Source organism: Chelonus insularis, unplaced genomic scaffold (genome assembly GCF_013357705.1).
Source record: "Chelonus insularis isolate UGA/USDA-ARS -01 unplaced genomic scaffold, ASM1335770v1 contig_57_pilon, whole genome shotgun sequence".
In the NCBI taxonomy this organism is placed as follows: domain Eukaryota; kingdom Metazoa; phylum Arthropoda; class Insecta; order Hymenoptera; family Braconidae; genus Chelonus; species Chelonus insularis.
This window is the reverse complement of record NW_023276654.1, coordinates 813,470-834,595: the sequence shown is the minus strand read 5'-3', so window position 1 is coordinate 834,595 and position 21,126 is coordinate 813,470. Positions and strand designations below refer to the sequence as shown.

The 21,126-nt window shown below is 34.5% G+C and overlaps 1 protein-coding gene and 1 pseudogene across 1 annotated transcript; one reads left to right on the top strand and one right to left on the bottom strand.

Moving 5' to 3' along the window:
- Positions 1-21,126, top strand: part of LOC118070412 (fatty-acid amide hydrolase 2-like) — a 104,452-nt pseudogene that overhangs the window by 77,674 nt on the left and 5,652 nt on the right.
- Positions 20,268-20,752, bottom strand: LOC118070411 (uncharacterized). Its single transcript, XM_035088999.1, has 3 exons — positions 20,674-20,752; positions 20,490-20,588; positions 20,268-20,425 (listed from the first exon to the last, which is right to left on the bottom strand). The coding sequence occupies exons 1-3, from the start codon at positions 20,744-20,746 to the stop codon at positions 20,277-20,279; spliced, it is 321 nt and encodes a 106-aa protein (XP_034944890.1). The 5' UTR covers positions 20,747-20,752; the 3' UTR covers positions 20,268-20,276.

Below are 21,126 nucleotides of genomic sequence, written 5' to 3'. Positions count from 1 at the left end.
TGGAAATCTGGGGTGACCAGACGTACCCTTCTTTTTTCAACCTCTACACTAACACCAATTTTATAAGTACGGCGCGACATTCAATCACGTGTTTTGTTTATTGGATGATTCACGAGCTTCAAGCATCCTTCTTAATAAACCTCTAATTTCTACAAAGATAGTGTCTACAAGTGATCGTTATCCCAGGAACCCAGTCGCTATTCGATAGACCTTGATCAGAGTGTCGACTGAATCCGTCGGCTGGTGTTGCGAGCTTCTTGCAGGATTAAGAATTGAAACAAATCTAGGACGCGTTGACCACCGTTGAGATCTCGTGATCCGTTGTTGAAGTATTCTCAAATCCTATATGCTTTGTGTTCTTCGGAATATCCTATAAAATACTTTTCGACCACGCCTCTCAAACTTCTAAGGAGAGTTTTACTGCTCAAGCATAAGAACCCTTGATTCGAACACCCTCTTAAATACTTTAGGTTACTGATTTTTGGAGTCTAATATTCATGAGAAGTGTAGCCATTTAATGCAGAGGTTGGAAAACTGTTTCTCACTTAGTTTACCGTGCAGATAGCTTCTGCCCAGAAAGATCCAGACAATCCCGACTGAACATTATACATCTGACCGTTTTAGCGAGTGTACGATTTTTTGGTTTGGCTATCCCGTTTTGTTGGGCGTATAGTGCACTGAAGCTCCTTTGGATCCTTTCAGCCTTCATGAACTTATTAAAACTGTTTGGTTTCGATACTCCCGAGCACCATCAGACTGAATAATCTATTCTAACGAGTGTAATCATGAATAAAAATTATAATGTACTTTCCCTCACCTGTTGATACTGTAGTCATAGGGCGACAAATATCAAGAAAAACTAAATCCAAGGGTCTTTGGCTCCGTCCGTCTCTCTTGGGGAACGGTAATTCAGTGAGCTTTCTTGAGAGACAAATCTCGAAATCAGTGGACTTGTCATTACCATTAATTATTTTTCCCACTATGGCTTCATTTTTTACTAGCTTCTTCAAGTCGACGTTCAAATGACCTAGTCTGTCATGCCACTTGCGTAGATCAGAGTACTGCTCCTTAGATTCATGAGAAGCATTACAAGCAGACTCCGGCGGAGGTTTTAGATAATACAGATCACCAATTCTTTCTGCTGAAACCCTCACATGACCTGTGGTTATCACGCATCATTCCAATACGTGACTACCGTAGTCGAAAAATTTGTTCAGATTTTTTCCGAAACTTTCTTACACTTTCTTTGAGAATTGAAAAAGGTCGAGGAAATACTGAGAAATGAAAACTCGTGATTTCTCATTTTTTTCATATATTGTCATTCTTTTCACAACTTTACAGAACAAATTGCTCATTTTTTACTAGATTTCTGTGCTATCTGTAAGATTTTATTCTTTTATTGGAAAATTTTCTTATATAAACTACGTTATATAGCTATAATGTCACATGGGTGTTATATCTGCAATATAAACTTGTTATTTAGATCATATATTACAGTTATATGACATATATGTAATTTTCCATTATGTAGCTTGTTACATAATGTTACTTCTATGTTTATCGCTGTTATATTCAGTGTTTACTGGTATTTTTTGGTAAAGAAACCTAAGAAATTTTGTATTTTTGTCAACTTTTTGAGATTTTTCAGAACCAGTAATAGAAACTATTTATTGGTATCTGAAAACTTGCGAAATTTTGTATTTTCTAAGTTTTTTAGATTTTTATCGTCCACATAATTACGATGGAGTATTTATAAAAAAGTATAGAATTGAATATAGAACTGTGTATTCTTTTTAATTATTTCCGTATTTCTCTGATTTTTTAAAGAAAATTGAGAAAATTTTTCCACTGGGGTGTACAGACGAAGTCTCAGGAATAAGCGTTTTTGGGTAAAATGTGATTCTAAAAGAGTTATTGATAAAATTTTTCGATAGATTTCAATTAAAATTCGTCATAGATTATTTTTACTTTGAATTCTATTCAAGCAGATCAGACTTTGTCAGATTCTGTAGTAAGTTTTTCTTAGATTACCACTAGAAGTTAATTTCAAAATTTTTTTCATTGTTTATCCTACTTTTCACAACTTTTTTCAATCCGATTCAATCCCATTGAAAATCAATATTTAAAGTGCCGATTCTTATTAATTTCATTACGCAAATTTGTTTTTTCAACAGAAGGACTTCATTTCCTTTAGGAATTAACGGGTTTTATATTCAAGAACGAAAATTGGTGTGAGGCCATTCGGGGCGCCCACACGAGGAACTTCCATTAGACGATTTCGATTACAAATTGGCTTTCCTGAAATTTATGAACATGATCGTACAATAGGTATCAGCAACAATGTTCATTTGTAAGTCAACTTGTTTAAGCTTTACGCTACCTAGTGACAATCGACACCAAAAATTCAAAAACATTTTTGGAAATTGCCAGAAAATGTTTAAAAAATAATGTACTATAAAATAGTCGTTATCGATTTCGTCATAAAAATAACTGTTTTGAAGACATTATGATATATCATTTTTTTTATATGAATCCACACGTTAAAATGTCGACATATGTTAAAATCCAGAAATTGTGAAATCAAACGATCATAATAATTTTCTCGTAAGCAAATTAAAATAATCATAGTAAACTGTGCGAAATTATCAATAAAAAAGTTTTTTCAATTTTTAGGACCAACCGTTTTTATTGTTTGTACAATACCTCCCTTTTTTGGACCTTTAACCTTGAATAACTTTGAAATGTAGGTCCCCTGAAAAAAACATGGGACATAAAATATTCGCAAGAAAATCTCTACAAAAAAGTACTTTAGTTTTTTGTTGTAGGACCAACCGTTTCTCGAGATATAAGTTTGCAAACCTTCGCCAGTTTTGTATTGTAATCTTTTTTTTGCCCATAAAAAAAAACTAATCGACCAATTTTATTTAAAATCTTTTCACCTGTTCTTTGTCACATTCTTTATCGAATGCAATTGATCCGAAGTGGATATCTTAATTAGTTTTGAGAAACCGTGAACGAAAGAAATTACTTGCAACCCGAACGCACATACGTACATACGTACGTACGTACATACGTACGTACGTACATACATACATCTCTTAAAAACTATCGATATGAACTCCTCACATGTTAAAACATCGAGATCTGTCAAAATTCCAGCGTCGCCAAATCGGACCATTACAATAACTTCCTAATGGGAAGTTAATAATAACGTTACTATCTTATGAAAATCATATGAAAGAAAATGAGCTCATTTAATTCTAAAATGCACAATACAATTAATTATTTATTTGTATTTTCGGAGCTCGCTGTTATAAATATAAATTCTTTTACTTTTGTGTATCTGTGAGTGTTCTTTATTTAAAAAACACAAAACACTGTGGCGACACTGTGTTCATAATTTTATAAATGGAATACTAACTTTTCTTGTGTTTTTAACAGAGGGCAGCATGCATAAGTTACTATATTTTAACAAAATTTTTGCGATTTCCTAGTACTCCTATAAGTCATATTATTTCTATAGATGTGTGCTTTGTGTGATTATTTATAGAAGGTTAATTTTGCTTTTGATTTAATATAAAATATTTTAGTTAAATTATTTAAATTTATATTACACTCTACTTCTTGAACTTATTGGGGTGTGTTAAGTTGGCATTACTTTTTTGCCTAAAATGCTATAGTGTGGTATAACACTGTGTCGACACAGTGTTTTGTGTTTTCTAATGGAAAACACCCTGTGTAAATTTATGCACAAACGCGTGAGTGAAAATAAAACTATTAAAATTTGTGTCAATTTACTGAAAACAATATTCATAAAAATTCCATAGTATTATGTCTCATATACCATGTATTCCAGTATGTTATATATATATACCGACTCATGCCGTTGACTGACTCTTATCTTTGTATGTTTCAGAAAGAAGAAAGTTCCCGCGGAGCATGTAGTACGCACATCATCAATCGATGTAAACAAATAATTCGTTATTGAATATATTGTGGATGAACGATATACGAATGCCATCGAGGAAGCGAAGATGATAGATCAATCCTCAGTACTGCTTCTGATGAAGATTTGATAATACTGCAATCAAAACAACCACTTTTAGGTGTTCCTTCACAACAAAAGAAAGCAATGAAGTAGAAGGTAAATAATAACAAAATAAAATGTATCATCTGAAATAAAATTTTGTCAAATCTTTTTAGTTTATTACATTCAATGGGTATGCTTGTTAGACGAAACTATCGTTCTAAGACGATGCTACTGCAATTAAATACTGAAAATGCTGGAGCCATAGTAATTGCGAAACCAATATTCCAGAACTCAACTTATGGGTAGAGTCAGAAATCTCATCTATGGACAATCTAATAATCCGTATAATATACAAGAACTGTAGGTGGGAGTAGTGGTGGAGACGCTGCAACAGTAGCTGCGTGTGGAGCTCCCTTTGCTCTTGGCAGTGATATTGGTGGATCCATTCGGATGCCAGCATTTTTTTAACGGTGTTTTTGGATTCAAACCCAGTTTTAGTACGTTTGATACGAATATATACTGTATATTTTTGAATTTTTCAGTTTGTTGCCTAATAAAGAGATTCATAAGGCTTTGCTGGACTTGGCATCCTTTTGGTTATAATCGTGGTTCTGATAAAACTTTACTCAGTCCGAACTGACCCTAACTTGTCTGCTTTATAGTACTCCTGTTAGGGATTCTTCACTTATCGTAATCAGACACTAAAAAGAAGCCCTGATAATAATACAATACTAATACAACCTTATCCAGTCACAACTTAAATTTTCGCTCATATATCTGTTAAGTTACTTACATTCTATAACTAAAATTTATCAAATCAGTAAATTTCTTCAGCAGTAAGTGAATATATATTTACACATTTATACTTTGTAAATAAGACCGATATTAGTGAAAATTCTTCAAAGTTATTAATATTAAAAGTTTTTAATCTAATAAAATGATCTATTACTGACATTTGATGTTAATACGTCACTGATATTGATCTTTCCTTAGAAAAAGAGTTTGAAAATCTTAATTCTCTATTAACGAAATTTAAAGAAAGACATGAGCTTTTCGAGAGGTTTCATCGAGTTCACTGTGTCGTTCCTATGATAATTAACAAGAAAAGTTTGATAGCTGAACTTTTGATATGTTCAATTGAAAAACTAAATTTAGTGCCAAACATAACAGAATGAGATTGTGTTGAGAATTAATCAATTCTCAATTTGATTAATTAGCTGAAAGGAAACTACGGTAGCCATCTCAGCACTGGGTCAGTAATCAATCTATCTATTCTAGGCACCAGCGCTATTGCACTTTACGGCCGTTATCCGAACTAACGGAAGCGCGAGATTTATGAGTTTTATATTCTTTAAACACTGCGTCCTGTTTTCTTCATGAAGTTGAAGGGGACACAGAGAAGGTTAGGGAATAGCTTAATTAGAAGAGGAAAAATATCACAGGGGGGGGGTCAAGGTTGAGGCTTTTAAGGAGATGTACAGGGCTTTCCTGTGAGCATTGTATAAAGGACACCACCACAGGACGTGATTGATGTCCTCGAGGTTTTGACCACAAGGGCAGGCAGGAGATGATACTATATTCTTTCTGAACAAACTAGCATTGAGGCTGTAATGATTCGTTCTCAATCGAGAAGTCATGACAATAATATGTCTGCTTAATTCAAGAGTAAGAAACCAGGGTTTTAACGTGGAATTGCTATAATTATTAAAGTAATGAATGCCTTTATTTTCATTGACACTCTCTGCGCTAAGTGCAGAGATTGCGTTTTGTTTATGAGAGGAGTCTGAAGCCTGGAAAATGTCTGAGACCAGGAGGAGGACTGGTGTGCAAGAGCCTCTCCCGGATCCGACATTCGCCAACTCATCAGCCTCCTCATTTCCAGAGATACCAACATGAGAAGGTATCCAAGCTATTTTTATAGAGGATTGTTGGGTCGTCAGAGTAAGAATCAGGTCTTTGATTTGGTAGATTATGTAATTAGAGTGCAGGGAACCAGAGTTTGAGAAAGCCATAAGGGAACTAAGCGAGTCAGAGAGAATGATATATTTAGAGGGTCTAAGAGTTACTATAGTTTTCAGACAAAAGAGGATAGCAAGGAGCTCTAAGGTGAAAATTGAAGAGTATAATTTATTCTATGAAATTCCCGTAGGTCTAGGGCTGGACAGGTAAATGCAAATCCAGCTTTGGCTGAGTCAAGCGACTTAGATCCATCTGTGTAGAAAGCTATGTGGTCTGGGTAGGTTTTCCTAAGTAGAATATTGAAATCCTCATCAGTTGTGGGAGAGGGAGGTGATATGTTGAACGGTTAGCCAAAGTGCAGGTCAATATCTGGGGTAAGCTGTATCACTTCTAGAGGGAATTCATATCGAGTGGCACTCACCGAAGAGTAAACGAGACTGGAGTATTTTTTAGAACTGCAATATGCTTTGAAAAGAGGTATGGCAGAGATATTATAGGGAACAACAGCATCAGAGTGGGCTTTCAAAGTAGCCGCACATTGGAGATGTTGTAGGAGGTCCAGAAGGGGATGCTCTTCAAGAGCAAGGGTACGTAAAATATACCTTGAGGCTAGCTGACTAAATCTGATGGAGAGGGGAAACTCTCCTGCCTCAGATAGGACTACATTGGTAGAAGAGCTTTGTCTTAGGCTAATGGCTAGCCTTATGGCTTTAAATTGAATACGCGAGAGTTTACTAAATAATTGAATGTTACTAGGTGGATGCACATGACAACCGTACTCTAAAACACTTCTAATTGTGGCTCTATAAAAGTTTTAAAGAATGATAGGGTCAGCGCCCCACCAGGTGGATCTAAGGGCTTTTGTAACTGATATTAGTTTATTACATTTTTGAACCAGATTCGCGGCATTTGCATTGAAAGAAAGTCTACTATCGAGGGTGATTCCAAGGAAAGTAACTGAGTTGGTAATTTCTATGGAGGTGTTATTTATCAGTAGTGAACAAGGTTGAGGTGGAATATTTCTTCTAGTAAAATGACAAGTTTAGATTTGTTTGGAGCAAGAGTCATCTTTAGGTCAGCAAGATATTTGTTCACACCATCCACGGAACGCTGGAACGATTCAAGAGCCACGTCATAGTCTTGATGGGAAGAAGTGATACATATGTCATCAGCAAATTGGATAACATTGCAGTCAGGCTCAATCAGATTCAAGCTTAGAGATATATAAGTTGAAGAGAGTGGGACTGGAGACTAGACTTTGCCCTGAACCTTTATTAACCAACCGAGGATCAGTCAGGGATCCACCAACCAAAAAGAAAAGGCGTCTCAAGGCAAGTAAATTGAAGTAAAAATGGCAGTAGTTCTCTGGAAGACCAATAGAGGCTAAAACCCCAACTAGAAGACTGGGATCAACATTATCGAACGCAGACTTGATATCAAGGAACACTCCTAGGGTAAATTTTCTTTCAGCAAAACCTATTAGAATGCGTGAAGTTAAGATTGACAGGTTGTCTGCACAAGATCTCCTTCTACGAAACCCATATTGTGAGCAGGGAAGAATATGGAAGTGCTCTAACCACCAATTTACTCGATTGACAACGATTCTCTCCATGAGTTTCAATAGGCACGATGCCAAACATATAGGACGATATTTGCCTTTTTCAGGTTTAGGAAGCAAGAAGACAATAAAATCGTTCCACGAAGGAGGGAGGGTATGTGATTGAAGAAGGCAATTGTAAATGTGGAGGAGATGGTCCTTGTAAGATTCCGGAAGTTTACCAATCAGTTTGTAATCAATGCCATCAAGGCCGGGGGATGAATTTTTTTTGCTATTATCAAGAGCGATTTTGAATTCAGACTTAGAAGAGGGACTATTGAGAGAATCAACAGGAATGGAAGAAGAAGAGAATTGAATATGAGTAGGAAAGACGGGAGGCAACGCGGATGGATCAATAGGAGGACACATATTGTCCACAAATCTCAATTGTAATTCCTGCTGTTCCAAGTCTCCCGATGAAGAAGGAGCCACTGAGGCACAACGTCTGTGTTTAAATGCTTTAAGTTTCTTCCAAATAACAGAGATGGGTGTAGGGCGGTTCAGAGATTTACAAAAGCAAGCCCAGCCATCACGTTTAGCTTTATTAAAACAACGTCGAGCTTCTGCCTCACGGCGTTTCATGTTGTCGTAGGCAACCCAAGTGGGATCGTGTAAGTAGATGGAGTAAGATTGAAATCTAAGATCCGAAATATTCGAGCATTCCCCATTCCACCACGGAGAGGGGGATGCTGTCTTATTGCGTCTTGCAAAAGTGCAATTTGTGATAGGTGAAGCAGGAAAAACAGAAAGGGACCTACCCCCAGAGTCAAAGATGCAATCCTTTAAGATGCGCAAGAAGTTTTCATACATATGGCTAGGGGGGCCTAATTTACCCTCAGGGACTAAAAAGACTCATAGGTTTTGAGAGAGAGATAGAACTTGCTCTAATCAAATTTTTTAAAGTTTATTTAGTGAGAGAAGAAGGACTGAGTATTCACCAAAGTGCCAACACTAATATCAATGGGAAAGTGATCACTTCCCATTCGATTCACTAAGGTTTTCCATGAGCTAAGTGCAAATAAATTTGGTGACATCAAGGAAAGGTTAATTGCGGAAGACTCTTGGTTAGGACGCGGGCACCAAGTAGGACTTCCGTCATTGAGTAGCAAAAAGTCAGAATCTTCTGGAGCATTGGCTAGAGAAACACCACCAGAGCAGGTCGATGCACAGCCCCAGCTGGAATGATGACAATTGAAGTCGCCCCTTACAAATTTACCGGAAAATCCTTCCATTGACTCAAAGAGACATGTCCATTGTGCACTGCTAATCGTTGCATTAGGAGCCTTGTATACATTGACAATAAGTAGATTACCTTCAGGCGATTGAAGAGAAACCTCTAAGGTGTCTAGGGAATTTGGAACGGAGAAGATACAGTCAATGCGCCGATAAGGCAGGTGGTATGCGATAGCAGTAACTAGACCACCACCACGTCTACCACACCGGTCCAATTTAACAATGTTAAAACCCCTGATTGAAAAATTAGTGAAAGGTGTCAACCCACGATTCAGAAATTAGAATGATGTCATACCCAAAGGCTATTTGAGCAAGATCATCAGATTTGTTAGAAACGCCTCTGGCATTCCACTGCAATATTCTTAATTGTGACATGGAGGCCATAGTTAAAGACTAGTGGGTCTGTGATAGATAGGAATTAAGCTTATTACACTTAGTGAGTAATTCATCGAAAGGAAAGTTAACATTAAACATTTTTAGAAGAGGGGCAAGAGCATCAAATCCATGCTTCCCACCGTCCGAAGGACGGGATTGAGTACCTCGCCCCTTTGGGCATAACTCTGGGAAATTATAACACACTACTATCTTAGCGATGGCATTTCCCGGGACGCATATACCTGCACCTAGAACAGGCACAGGGATACACGTGACAAGCCCGAGGTCTTACGACATACCACTACGAGTCCGACCTCAATTGGCCAGTTGTACCCAGGCCTACATGTCATATTTTGACTTTGCAGCCCCAGGCGCAGGGCTTGGAATTTGGCCTCCCGTAGTACCAACTTTCGCCACTTTGGTCGGCGGTCGCTAACGCGTCTCGCGCTCGGCGTGTTCGACGTGCCCCCATTCAGACTGCCATATAGAGCAGTACGAAAGTGGGGCACGACGGATTATAGTCTAATCTGCCCCCGTTGTTGCACGACATATCTTAAGAGCAGAGACATCTATGCAACCCCGGGGGCCAGAGGGGCAAGAGCATTTGAGAGAATAGACAGCAATTCAGATAGCTGACTGACGAAATTGCTTAGAGAGGGAGGGGGTGAAGATGATTGAGAGTTTACACTGCTGGACATAAGAGGGCTCGAGGGAATTGATGGAAAGGAAAGTGAAGGCATCGAGGGAAGGGACGGTGAACTAGATGGAGGAACAAAATTTTTGAAAAGAGAGGCCCCACCACAAGAGGGGATGCGTTCATTTGGGGCAATAAGGGCATTCCTGTGTGCTTCCTGGAGAGTTTTTTGGTTATTACTAACCAGCTGGGTTGCATTCTTTCTAATTTCCCTTAAGCCGGGCCTAAAGGGAGTTGAGGTGTTTTCATTCTTGCTAATATGAGCCATAGTGGGAGGAGAGGAACTAACAATCTTACTGTAAGATTGCATAAGATTAGGGCGAGTAGCAGAGACATTTGGAGAGGATTGCTCAGAAGCTGTAACATTACTCAATCGAGGAAAATCAACAAAGTTTGGGGGTAGTGGAAGAAGAAGTCCCTGACGTAACATTAGGAGACAACAAACGTCTAGCTTCAACATGTGAAATGCACCTTTCAGAAGCCATTTTGTGGATCTTCCATTGAAGAGTAAGGATGGACTTCAAATTTTATAAGGTAAAAAATTACATGGGAGGGACGAGATGGACCGTCAAATGTGAGTAAGATAGAACGAGAGGGAACTTTGATCCTGTCGCCTTTATCGTTTTTCTCATACTTATGGAGTCTAGCTAAATCCAGGATAGGAACCTCGGATTTAATGTTTGAACGAATTTCTTCGTCGGTAAACTCTTGGGTAATACCCCGAATAACCACCCGAGTATATAGTCTATAGGAGGGGATAAAGGCATTGAAGCTTTTTGCCACAAGAGTAGGGTGATTCACTAGAAAGTTAGCCGTAGCTCTGGTTTTTAGAGTGATGAACACGTGCATGCCTACTTTTCCAATAGCAAGCATGTCGTCACCACGATTGGCTTTAATGAGAATCTGGTGTACAAGCTTACTTACTGTAAGCGGGTGGGGGCCTCGGTTCTTATTTGGTCCAGAGGACGGATTACTATCATTAGCATGAGAAGTGATGCCATTATTTACTACGTCAGTCTTTTGTAATTCACTAATATTTCATAAGGACCAGGATTATATACACTGTAAAAGTTAGGAGAAGGTTGAGTCCTAGCGACCTGTGTAATCGAAGATCAAAAATTTCGGATGTTGGTGAAGAAGAGATACCATTTACCAAAGGAGAAGGACTAGGGTTAGCAACAGTGTCAGGAGGAGGTAAGGTAGAAATTGCAACACCCGGAGAAGGTGAACAGAAAGTGTCTAAGTAGTTTTGCTCTCCGATATGCATTGCTGTTTGACTGAGAGCTTCATCAAGAGAGACGGAATCATTATTAAGAGCATTATTATGCTGCATAGAATTATTATTTACTACCAAAGGGGAAGGCGAGTCTCTGACTTCTATCTCACACCCATACTCAATAGCGTTGAGTTCTACGTCTTCCTGCGCTGCCATTGTGACGTAGCTAGACTGTTGGGAAAGGAAAGCAGTAATTGTTATAAAACTCAATGTCTCAAAAGAGTACAAGTCACTTATAACAGATATATAATCACTTTATATTAAAAACACATAAGCACGAAAAACTGTCACTGTCCACAGTTCCGCCATCTTCCTATATATTCCAGTAATCAATCGACCATACAAAAGATAAATTCTAACATTTTAGTCACTGAATTGACTCAAATCTAGTGTCAAGTTTGACTAACGAAGTTTTTTTCGCCAGTCATTTTTCGTCCTCGTCCACGTTATCACGCGATTCTCAAGACAATTTATAGTAAATTCGATCAAGTACCTGAAATATTTTTAAATTCAAAACCCATTTAATTGATTTTTTTTCGACTTCCTAAAATTTTTCTTTACTATCTATTCAATATTTATGCCAATACTAGCTTATCTCTAAGACTTCGTCCGCGTATATTTTCTTCAATTGGTACGAACGGTAATGATCTGAATAAAGTAATCCACTAAAATTTGAAAAAACGAAACTGTTTCAGCTTTTAAAAAAAATCACGCATTTATACTAAACAATCAATGTGACATAATTATGCTACATAAAAATAGATCGATTAGGTAAAGTTTTTAAAAATAGTTTCAAAGTTTTAATGATTCGATGCCAGCTATGTAATATTAGTTAATAAAATTGGAAAAAAATAATAAATTTGTGTGCATTAATGGTAAACAGAAAAAGTTTCAATGCAAGATTTAATTTTTGTTTACTCAAAGCAAACGCGATTGTAATAAAGGACAGATCTGCTGCTTTTTAGTAAAAGGAAAAATTTCCTGTTGGAAGAATGTCAATTCATTGTATAAATCCCGTATTCTATTGTTTGTAACGAATTCAATTGTTATGAACAATCTTCATAAATAAAAGTTATCCTACAACTTTTTCGATAGTTCCTTCTATTTCTCTGCAAAGTTTGGGAGACGGCGACATTATGCAATAGCTAGAAAAGTAATCCCTTTATATTAAGTTGGTATCTCTGCTTTCATAGATTGAAAAAAAAGCGAAAGGTAACTATTACTATACAAATAAACCGGTAGTACCCTATGGTCGATATCGAATTAACCGATGATGATGACAAATGCTCTTCTCATCATCCTGTACAAGAATCTATAACCAAAAAATTTTTATTCCTATTCTATAAGTAATGCACGATAAATTTATACGGCTACTAGACTATTAACATGCGCAGTATCCACAATTGCTTTATTTATTTTTCGAACATTTGATGTTCACCTTGTTTTCAGAGAGGCTACTAAACTGCAGAAAAAAGCCATGATTCTTCACCTATACCGTATGAATTAAGCAATCTCCAATGGAATAGATAGTAGAAGACAATTCTAATTTATATGGAATTAAATCCATAAAATTATTACACCGTTTTTTTTTTAATAAAATTCACATAATCATCAGAATACACTAATTCACGTGTCGTAGAATTTTTTGTATTTTTATTTTTTGAATATTTTATGCTTTAATAGAACAGATTGTTTAATACAACAATTAATTAATGAATGATTTGATAAACACTCTTACTTTAAAAATTCATTTGAATTTAAATATTTCGCTAAAATTTAACACTCATACGCCATCTCTGAGAATTCTGAAGTTTTCTTAATTTTAGGCACTCATCATCGGTTAATTCGATATCGACCATAAGGTACTACCGGTTTATTTGTATAGTAATAGTTACCTTTCGCTTTTTTTTCAATCTATGAAAGCAGAGATACCAACTTAATATAAAGGGATTACTTTTCTAGTTATTGCATAATATCGCCGTCTCAGATTAGCGTGGACTAACAGACAAACTCTAAATTTATATATTAGGTTAGATAATTACGATAATAATAATTAAATAAATGAATCACTCAATAAGTAGAATCTTTTTTGAACGTCTTTTTTACTCAACACATTGTATTCTGCATTTGTCGATACTTCTTTCAGATCTTCTTTATTGCATCGTTTTTCAAATGAAATTCGTTTAATGTCGATATCTTCTATAATTCTCGAGACATTGAAAACGAGAAAAACTTGACCTGCGCATGTATGCATATACATACGTCAATACATGGATCCACTTTCAAACCATTTAATATTCCTCTAAATATTTCAAAACATTAAAATTTGATAAAACTACAAATTTCAAAAATTTACCCTACCACAATAACGTCTTAAGGGGAAGCTAATAAAATGGATGAATTCGCACTGGCAGAAGAGGATTTTTTTAGAAAACCGTTTTTAAATACACATTGTTGCCTCTAGATAATTTTTCTCTTAAGTAGCTCATCTCTTACACAAAAAATGCCCTCGATTCAAACGATATAATGAAATTCCGTATCTAACCTATTATTATTTGCTCTAAAATTGTATGTCACCCCACGAATGATCAATGCATAGTCATATACAATTAAATGTGATGTTCAATATCCGAGTATTTGATGTATTTACTATAAGATTCTGTCTATCATTATAGTGTTCACACAATTATTGCTAGACAGCACTGTGTTAGAGTAAAACCGAGATTTTTTATAAATTAAGAAATTCTTTATCGTTTAAATCTCGTTCGAATTGAAAAATATATAAACGTGGTCTTAACTATAATCATCATTCATTCGAATGAACATTGTCTGACAGGTTCTGTCTTTTGAAGCCCATTTAAGTAGTTTTCAACAAACTTTTGAGAAATTTCAGAAAAATTCTTATCTTACAGAAAAACTTTTTTTTTTCTGTATGTTGATGTATATACTTCATTACAGATTCAACACCAATGAAAGGTATTGGCTTAAGAAAACTCGATTACTCAGATTCTATGGCGGAAGCCGGACCCATCTGTAAATACGCAAAAGATTTGACTGGATTACTCAAAATAATAATAACTCAGTCTGAAATCGTGAACCAACTTGAAACCACTGTGGATATAAAGAAATTGAAGATTTATTATCAAGATACTTTGGAAGATATCCGAGTGAGTCACATTAATAAAAACCTCAGTCTCATATTTCAGAAAGTTATTTCCTATTTTCATGGTCTATCTGGATTTACACAAAAAATAAACGTACCTGGGTCAGAATACACTTTTCGATTGTGGAGATATTGGATGAGTCAAGAACCCAATGCCGATTTCAAATTTGACATAACAAACCGTTCTTATCGAGCCAATGCAATTAGTGAGGTAAAAAAATTGTTATGCAATCAATCAGAAATTACGGGAGCTGCCATCTTTAAGCTCATTGATGAAGATTTTTTTCCAAAAGACAAAAAAGAATGGGCTGAATCAATCACAAATAACATGAAAGAATTTTTATTGGTAAATTATGATGGTCAATTACTGTACTAGTGAGCAAAAGGACTTCCATCCTTCATTCTACTTATACTATTATTTTTTTCTCTTCAATTAGACAAAACTAGGCCACGATGGAGTATTTTTTCTTCCTTCCTCTCCTAACACTGCTGGGTATCATTACTCTTATTTCTTCAAGCCTTACAATTTCAGTTATTGGGCATTATGTAATGTTTTGAGATTTCCAACTTGCCAAATACCGCTTGGACTAGATGATCACGGTATGCCAATTGGTATTCAGGTACAATCTAAAATACATTTGATATAATTCCCAGTGTTTGGAAATAATAAAATTTAATTGATGCAATTATATCGAATCATCCGTCAATGGTAGTAAGAAATTCAAAATAAAATCATAGCGGAATAATTTGCTTCAAACGATGAAGGACGAAAAATATGATGTTATTGATAAAATTAGTTATAATAAAGCTGAAGGTAAATTTGACTTTTTTTGTTGAAACACCCTCGCGGTTTCTATGAACTAAAAAAAACAGTTAAATTCCGGTTAAATAATCAAACCGAAATTCAACCGTTTTTTCTCGGTTAAAAAGCAGGAAAATAACTCGCGTATTTATCTGAATATTTACGGTTATATCTCGGTTAAATATGAAGTATTTAACTGAATGAAACAATTTGAATATGAGTTAAAAACTAGTTAAATAAATAAAATATTTTTGATATATCCAGATGTATATAACGGTTAAATATTGGTTAAAAACCAGTTAAATATCAGTTCGAAAAAAAAAAAAAAATTTTTAGTAAATAATTGATATTATATCCACTCTCGTGAATTTAATTTGTTTATAACAGCATGTAATTGTTATAAAAAATGAAAAAACGTCAATAATTGTTGGATTTCAGTTTTTCCAGCGGAATTTGTTTAATATCGACTAGATAAGGTCTCTGATGACACTATATCTACTCTCGCAGATTTAATTTGTTTATAACAGTCTGTCTTTGTCATGAACTCCAAAAATTGAATGAGCGTCAAAAATATAATTCTAAGTTGATATTCGTCTAATAATGGCAGAGATGTAATATTTGATATATAATATATACCAATAAGAGGTATAAATATATCTTTTTTTTCTATAACAATACATGTACTAGAAATATCAGCTCAAGTTGGCCTATATTCAACTGGATTTCTAGCTCGAATTTAGCAGAAAAATGTTTCTTATGAAATTTTTTGGAATTCAATCAATAGTTTATTGATTATAAAACTTATTATACCTTATAAAATCTAACAATTATTGACGTTTTTTTATTTTTTATAACAATTACAGAATCTTATGAACAAATTAAATCTGCGAGAGTAGATATAGTGTCATCAGAGACCTTATCTAGTCGATATTAAACAAATTCCGCTGGAAAAACTGAAATCCAACAATTATTGACGTTTTTTCATTTTTTATAACAATTACATGCTGTTATAAACAAATTAAATTCACGAGAGTGGATATAATATCAATTATTTACTAAAAATTTTTTTTTTTTTTTCGAACTGATATTTAACTGGTTTTTAACCAATATTTAACCGTTATATACATCTGGATATATCAAAAATATTTTATTTATTTAACTAGTTTTTAACTCATATTCAAATTGTTTCATTCAGTTAAATACTTCATATTTAACCGAGATATAACCGTAAATATTCAGATAAATACGCGAGTTATTTTCCTGCTTTTTAACCGAGAAAAAACGGTTGAATTTTGGTTCAATTATTCAACTTGTTTTTAACCATTTTTTTACCAGAAAATAACTGGAATTTCACTTAAATTTAACCGAGTTTTAACGATTTTTCAATCGTAGGATTGCAGCTCCTAGAAACCGCGAGGGTATAGATTAACTATTTATCAAAGATGAAATGGGAACATCTCCTGTAAACAGTTAACCATAATATTTTAAGAATTAATTTGAATTACGCGTATGTCCGATTGTTCGTCAATTTTAATGTGGATAATTCCATTTGGTCATTTACTGTAGGTTAGAATAGTAAATTATGATGCTCGGAATTGAATATCTTCATAACTGGGTCCAAATAAAAAAAAATGAAATAAGCAAAATTCTTTTACACTTCAAAGAACGAATTTGTGATAACAATGTAGTCTGAACTCGATAAAAAATGATTGGGTAGAATTATATGAAATTATATACAGTTCTGTGTAATTGTTTTACATAGAACTGTATTCAAAACTTTAAACGATTGAATCAAATTCTGTACTACGCGACATAAATGATGTCTCAGTTTGTTATAGGAGAGTATAGAGAATTGCATGTATAATCTTAAAAGAAAATCGACAAAATCGGACAATATTTATGTCGCGTAGTGTATACAATTGAATAAAACATTACCAACATGAAATAATTATATAGCATCCTACATATTTTATACAATTCTAAAAAATTCTATGTTTCCAAAAAAATGGAACATGTTATACACTCGGCGTCATTAATGCCTGGTCTATCAAAAACTTTGATACTATCCGAGCAATTATCGATGGAGTAGTTTTTTTTTTCAAACAGAGATTCTACATCTAAATTAATTTACAAAGTTTATGATTAAATACCCTTTCAGATAGTCCCTATAACATTAGAATATCCCGACTAAAAAATTTTCAAACCTCAATTTAAATAATAACAATAAAGTTTAAATCATGATAAATATAATTTGATAATAAAATTAAGTTTATAATTACTATAATCAAACTAACATTAATGGTCACGATTATTTCATAATGGCTGAAGAAGTAAGTTTAAATTATAATTATTATTTAAATTCACTATTATTATTTAAATGGAGGTTCAAAAATGTTTTAGGGGTGATAATCTATTGTTATAGGGACTATCTAAAAGGGGATTTAATCATAAATTTTCTAAATTGATGTAGAATCTCTGTTTGAAAAAAAAAACTACTCCGTCGATAATTGCTCGGATAGTATCACAGTTTTTGATGGACCAGGCATTAATGACGCCGAGTGTATATTCGAGAGCATTAATACCTGATTTATATCTTATGAGCAATTAGCGACGGTGAAAATGATTTTAATTCATATTGAGTTTCCAATCTCGAATTTTGAAGTTTACAGTGAACTGTAAAAATTGTAACATTTTCAATTATCTGCTAAATATGAGTGTGTTTATACGTGAACTCCAACCTAAGTTAAGAAGCTCTAACCTCGATTATGCGCCACCATTTGAGGGTGTTTTCAAATAGATCGACCAAAAATAAGTCGATAATGAAGAATAAAATTTTTCGATATCTCGCTTTGTCTTCGAGATATCGAAGGTCAAAGTTTTTATATACGGATGAGCGAAAAAGAAGACTTCGCTAGAAAAACAGTCGATAAAAGAGATTCCCTTGTGAAGTACATTTCAAAATAAAAGCGCGAATCATTGCAAATAATACTGTTGCGAGAGGTTAAGCGCAACCTGTCAGTTGGACTCGCTCTCGTCCCAGCTCGTGCTCAGTCGAGCTCACCCGATCCGCTCGCCCTATCCTAGCTCTTGTTTCAGCACTCGGCGAATCCTAGCTCTTCTTCTCCAACCTAGCCAACGACGCTCAAGCGACGCTCAAGTACACGTACTCGATCGCTCTCGATCTTTTAGCTCTAAATAAATTAACCCAATCAATAATTTTCGGTTCTTAAAATACAAATACTAAAAATTGACATTGCATACTTTTCAATAGAATCATAAGTAAAAATTAGAAGGAACACTTAATATTCATTTAATCATGTAGCATACCCCAATCCGTGCTTTTCAGGCAGAACCAACTATCAACTAGCACAAAATTATGTAGAATTGTCTCAAGTAGAAAGTAGCATACCCCAATCCGTGCTGTTCAGGCAGAACCAACTATCAACTAGCACAGAATTATGTAGAATTGTCTCACTAGTCGACAGAGCTAACTGATATTTATACTAACATTACAAAAAATAAACATTTACACATTTCCGTTTATGTTTCTAGACAATTTTGGCTAGAAAAAGCTAAATTTCATAGGCTTTTTACACTCGAAGTGCACCACGGAAAGGTATTCTAATTGTCTAATTGTCTAATCGCACTTCATACACAACAGAAGGGGACCCCTCGGCTCGTCACTTCCGAAGTATTTTACGACGCATCTGAATCGCAAAACAAATGACGATTGCAAGTACATCGCGCACTTCAATGCAACACGTATTTCCTTCGAAAAACGTACCAGACGCTGGGTTTATAATTTTTCGGCATGATTTTTCTCTTCTCTTCTTTGATCCTTTTGAAGAACACTTCCATACCCATTTCAGTTTTTTGTCTCCAAAATCCTCAACGAGTATTGGGAGATTACAACATGTCGGTGGTGTTGATTGACGCGACGGAATTAAGCCGATTTCTTCGAGAAAAAAAATTGCTAATTCATTTGTTGTAACAAGTTCTCCAAAAGGATGGAGGAATGAAAAATTTTCTAATTTACTATGTAATTCTGGATGCATACCTGACATTTTGAAAACTTGTAGAAAAGAAAAACAGCAGAAAGAAAATCGACAAAACGAACGATACCGAAGAACAATGGGAACTGATACAAATAAATAATCAACCAATTATTCCACCGTTAGAGATCGTAGTAGATCGGCTTTAATTAATTTTTCCGCCAAAAGATTTCGTGACGTCGTCCGAAGTATTAATTTTTTCTGTTAGATGGCGTGAGAATCTTATTCTAATCAATGATTATATTATCATTCATATTCATTGAAAAACACAAAAAAATTCTTTTATTTCCATCGCTACAAATGATTAATAATGTAAAATTATTAAGATATGCTATAAAATACGTGTTTCGAAATTTGAAACTCTGAACCTCGATATCTCGAAAAAAAAGCGAGATATCGAAAAATTTTATTCTTCATTTTCGACTTATTTTTGGTCGATCTATCTAAAAACACCCTCAAATGGCGGTGCCACGGAAACCGTAGTCGTACCTCGGTTATAACTGCGGCTAAGGTCCACATAAACGCACCTTAACTTTGGTTAACTAACTACGGCCTACGGTAGAGTCTTCCAAACGTAAATAACACGACAGGATGGTTTACATGGACCGAAGAAACACTGAACAACATATGAGACGAACTGTCACTTAACCGCGGAAAAGTACTCCGAAATGAAATTAACCGCGAATGTTTAAAACTGAAAACTGCATTTTACATGGTTCAGTTAATCACACGGAATGAAATTTCAATAATAAAAATTAATTAATGGAATTAATAGTATACAATTGGTTAGCATTTCAGTATATTCAGCAATTCAGCATAAGAAAATTATACGAATTATAAATAATGAGTTAAAGATTTCACCGTAATGGAATCACTCTACTATACTCTACATTACTCAATCATATTTATTTTTATTCGAATACAATTAATTTTCAGCAAATTCTCTGATGACTTCAAGTAATAAGACAGATGAAATGAACATTAATGAAACTAAATATATTTTTTTTCCAATATTAACTTTTATACCTAATTATAAATACGTACATTAATAACAGATTAAAAATTATTTATATCTTGAGACGGGAAAATGACCAATTAAAAATCCGTGATAGTATTACAATATAGACATCGTAATGTAAGATTTTCCTTTAGAGCATTATCTCTAATATTTTTGCACATCTTTTGTAAGTTACGATGTGATTGCAGGCCGTGCATCTTACTTTGGAGAGTCTTACTCTGCACACCTAACAAATATCATCATGAGGTTTTTTTACCTAGTAAATAACTTTATGACTACTTTGACTTTACCTATAGTTGCGGCTTCAACCGGATTAATGACCATTAATTCTTCATCTACAATAATATTGATATTTTGATTGTCTGTCAGCAACGTAGGAATAGAAACATCTGTATACAAAAATAAAATAATAATTATTATTATTATTGCCATCGTGTTCAGTTAAACTAGCCAATAAGAACTGAAACGGTGTACCTGGTAATTCAATTGAATTCAAATCATTCACCCTCATCTGACATGGTTCTAAAAATTCCATCTTGAAATTCATTTCTGCAACAACTCCGTTCATCATCCGACTTGTGTTTTCTAAAAAATTATCAACTGACATTCTATTTTCTTCTATTTTTTTCCAAAAACTTTTGGTGCATTGTCCGTGTCCATGTAATAGTGATCTCACTCTTAGGAACAACGTCACTCTTGCTTTGCTATCATTTTGGAGCCTTTGAATATCATTTTTTTGCGTCATATATTAATTTTGCCAATGATTCTAAAACGAAAAGAATGCATAGAAAATTTGAGTGTGAATTCACAGAGCAATTGGGAAAATTTTTCAAATAATCATAATCATTAATACAATTGGTCATACAAAGCCGTGTTACTTCATCTGTATCATTTATTACGATCTGTAAACCATCAAAAATCTTTGAA

Coding starts and splice junctions, on each gene's coding strand:
- LOC118070411 (XM_035088999.1), bottom strand. CDS start 20,746: ATGAATTTCAAGATGGAATTTTTAGAACCATGTCAGATGAGGGTGAAT. Junction 20,589..20,673: donor GAATTCAATTGAATTACCAG/GTACACCGTTTC, acceptor TTTTGTATACAG/ATGTTTCTATTCCTACGTTG. Junction 20,426..20,489: donor GGTTGAAGCCGCAACTATAG/GTAAAGTCAAAG, acceptor GATATTTGTTAG/GTGTGCAGAGTAAGACTCTC.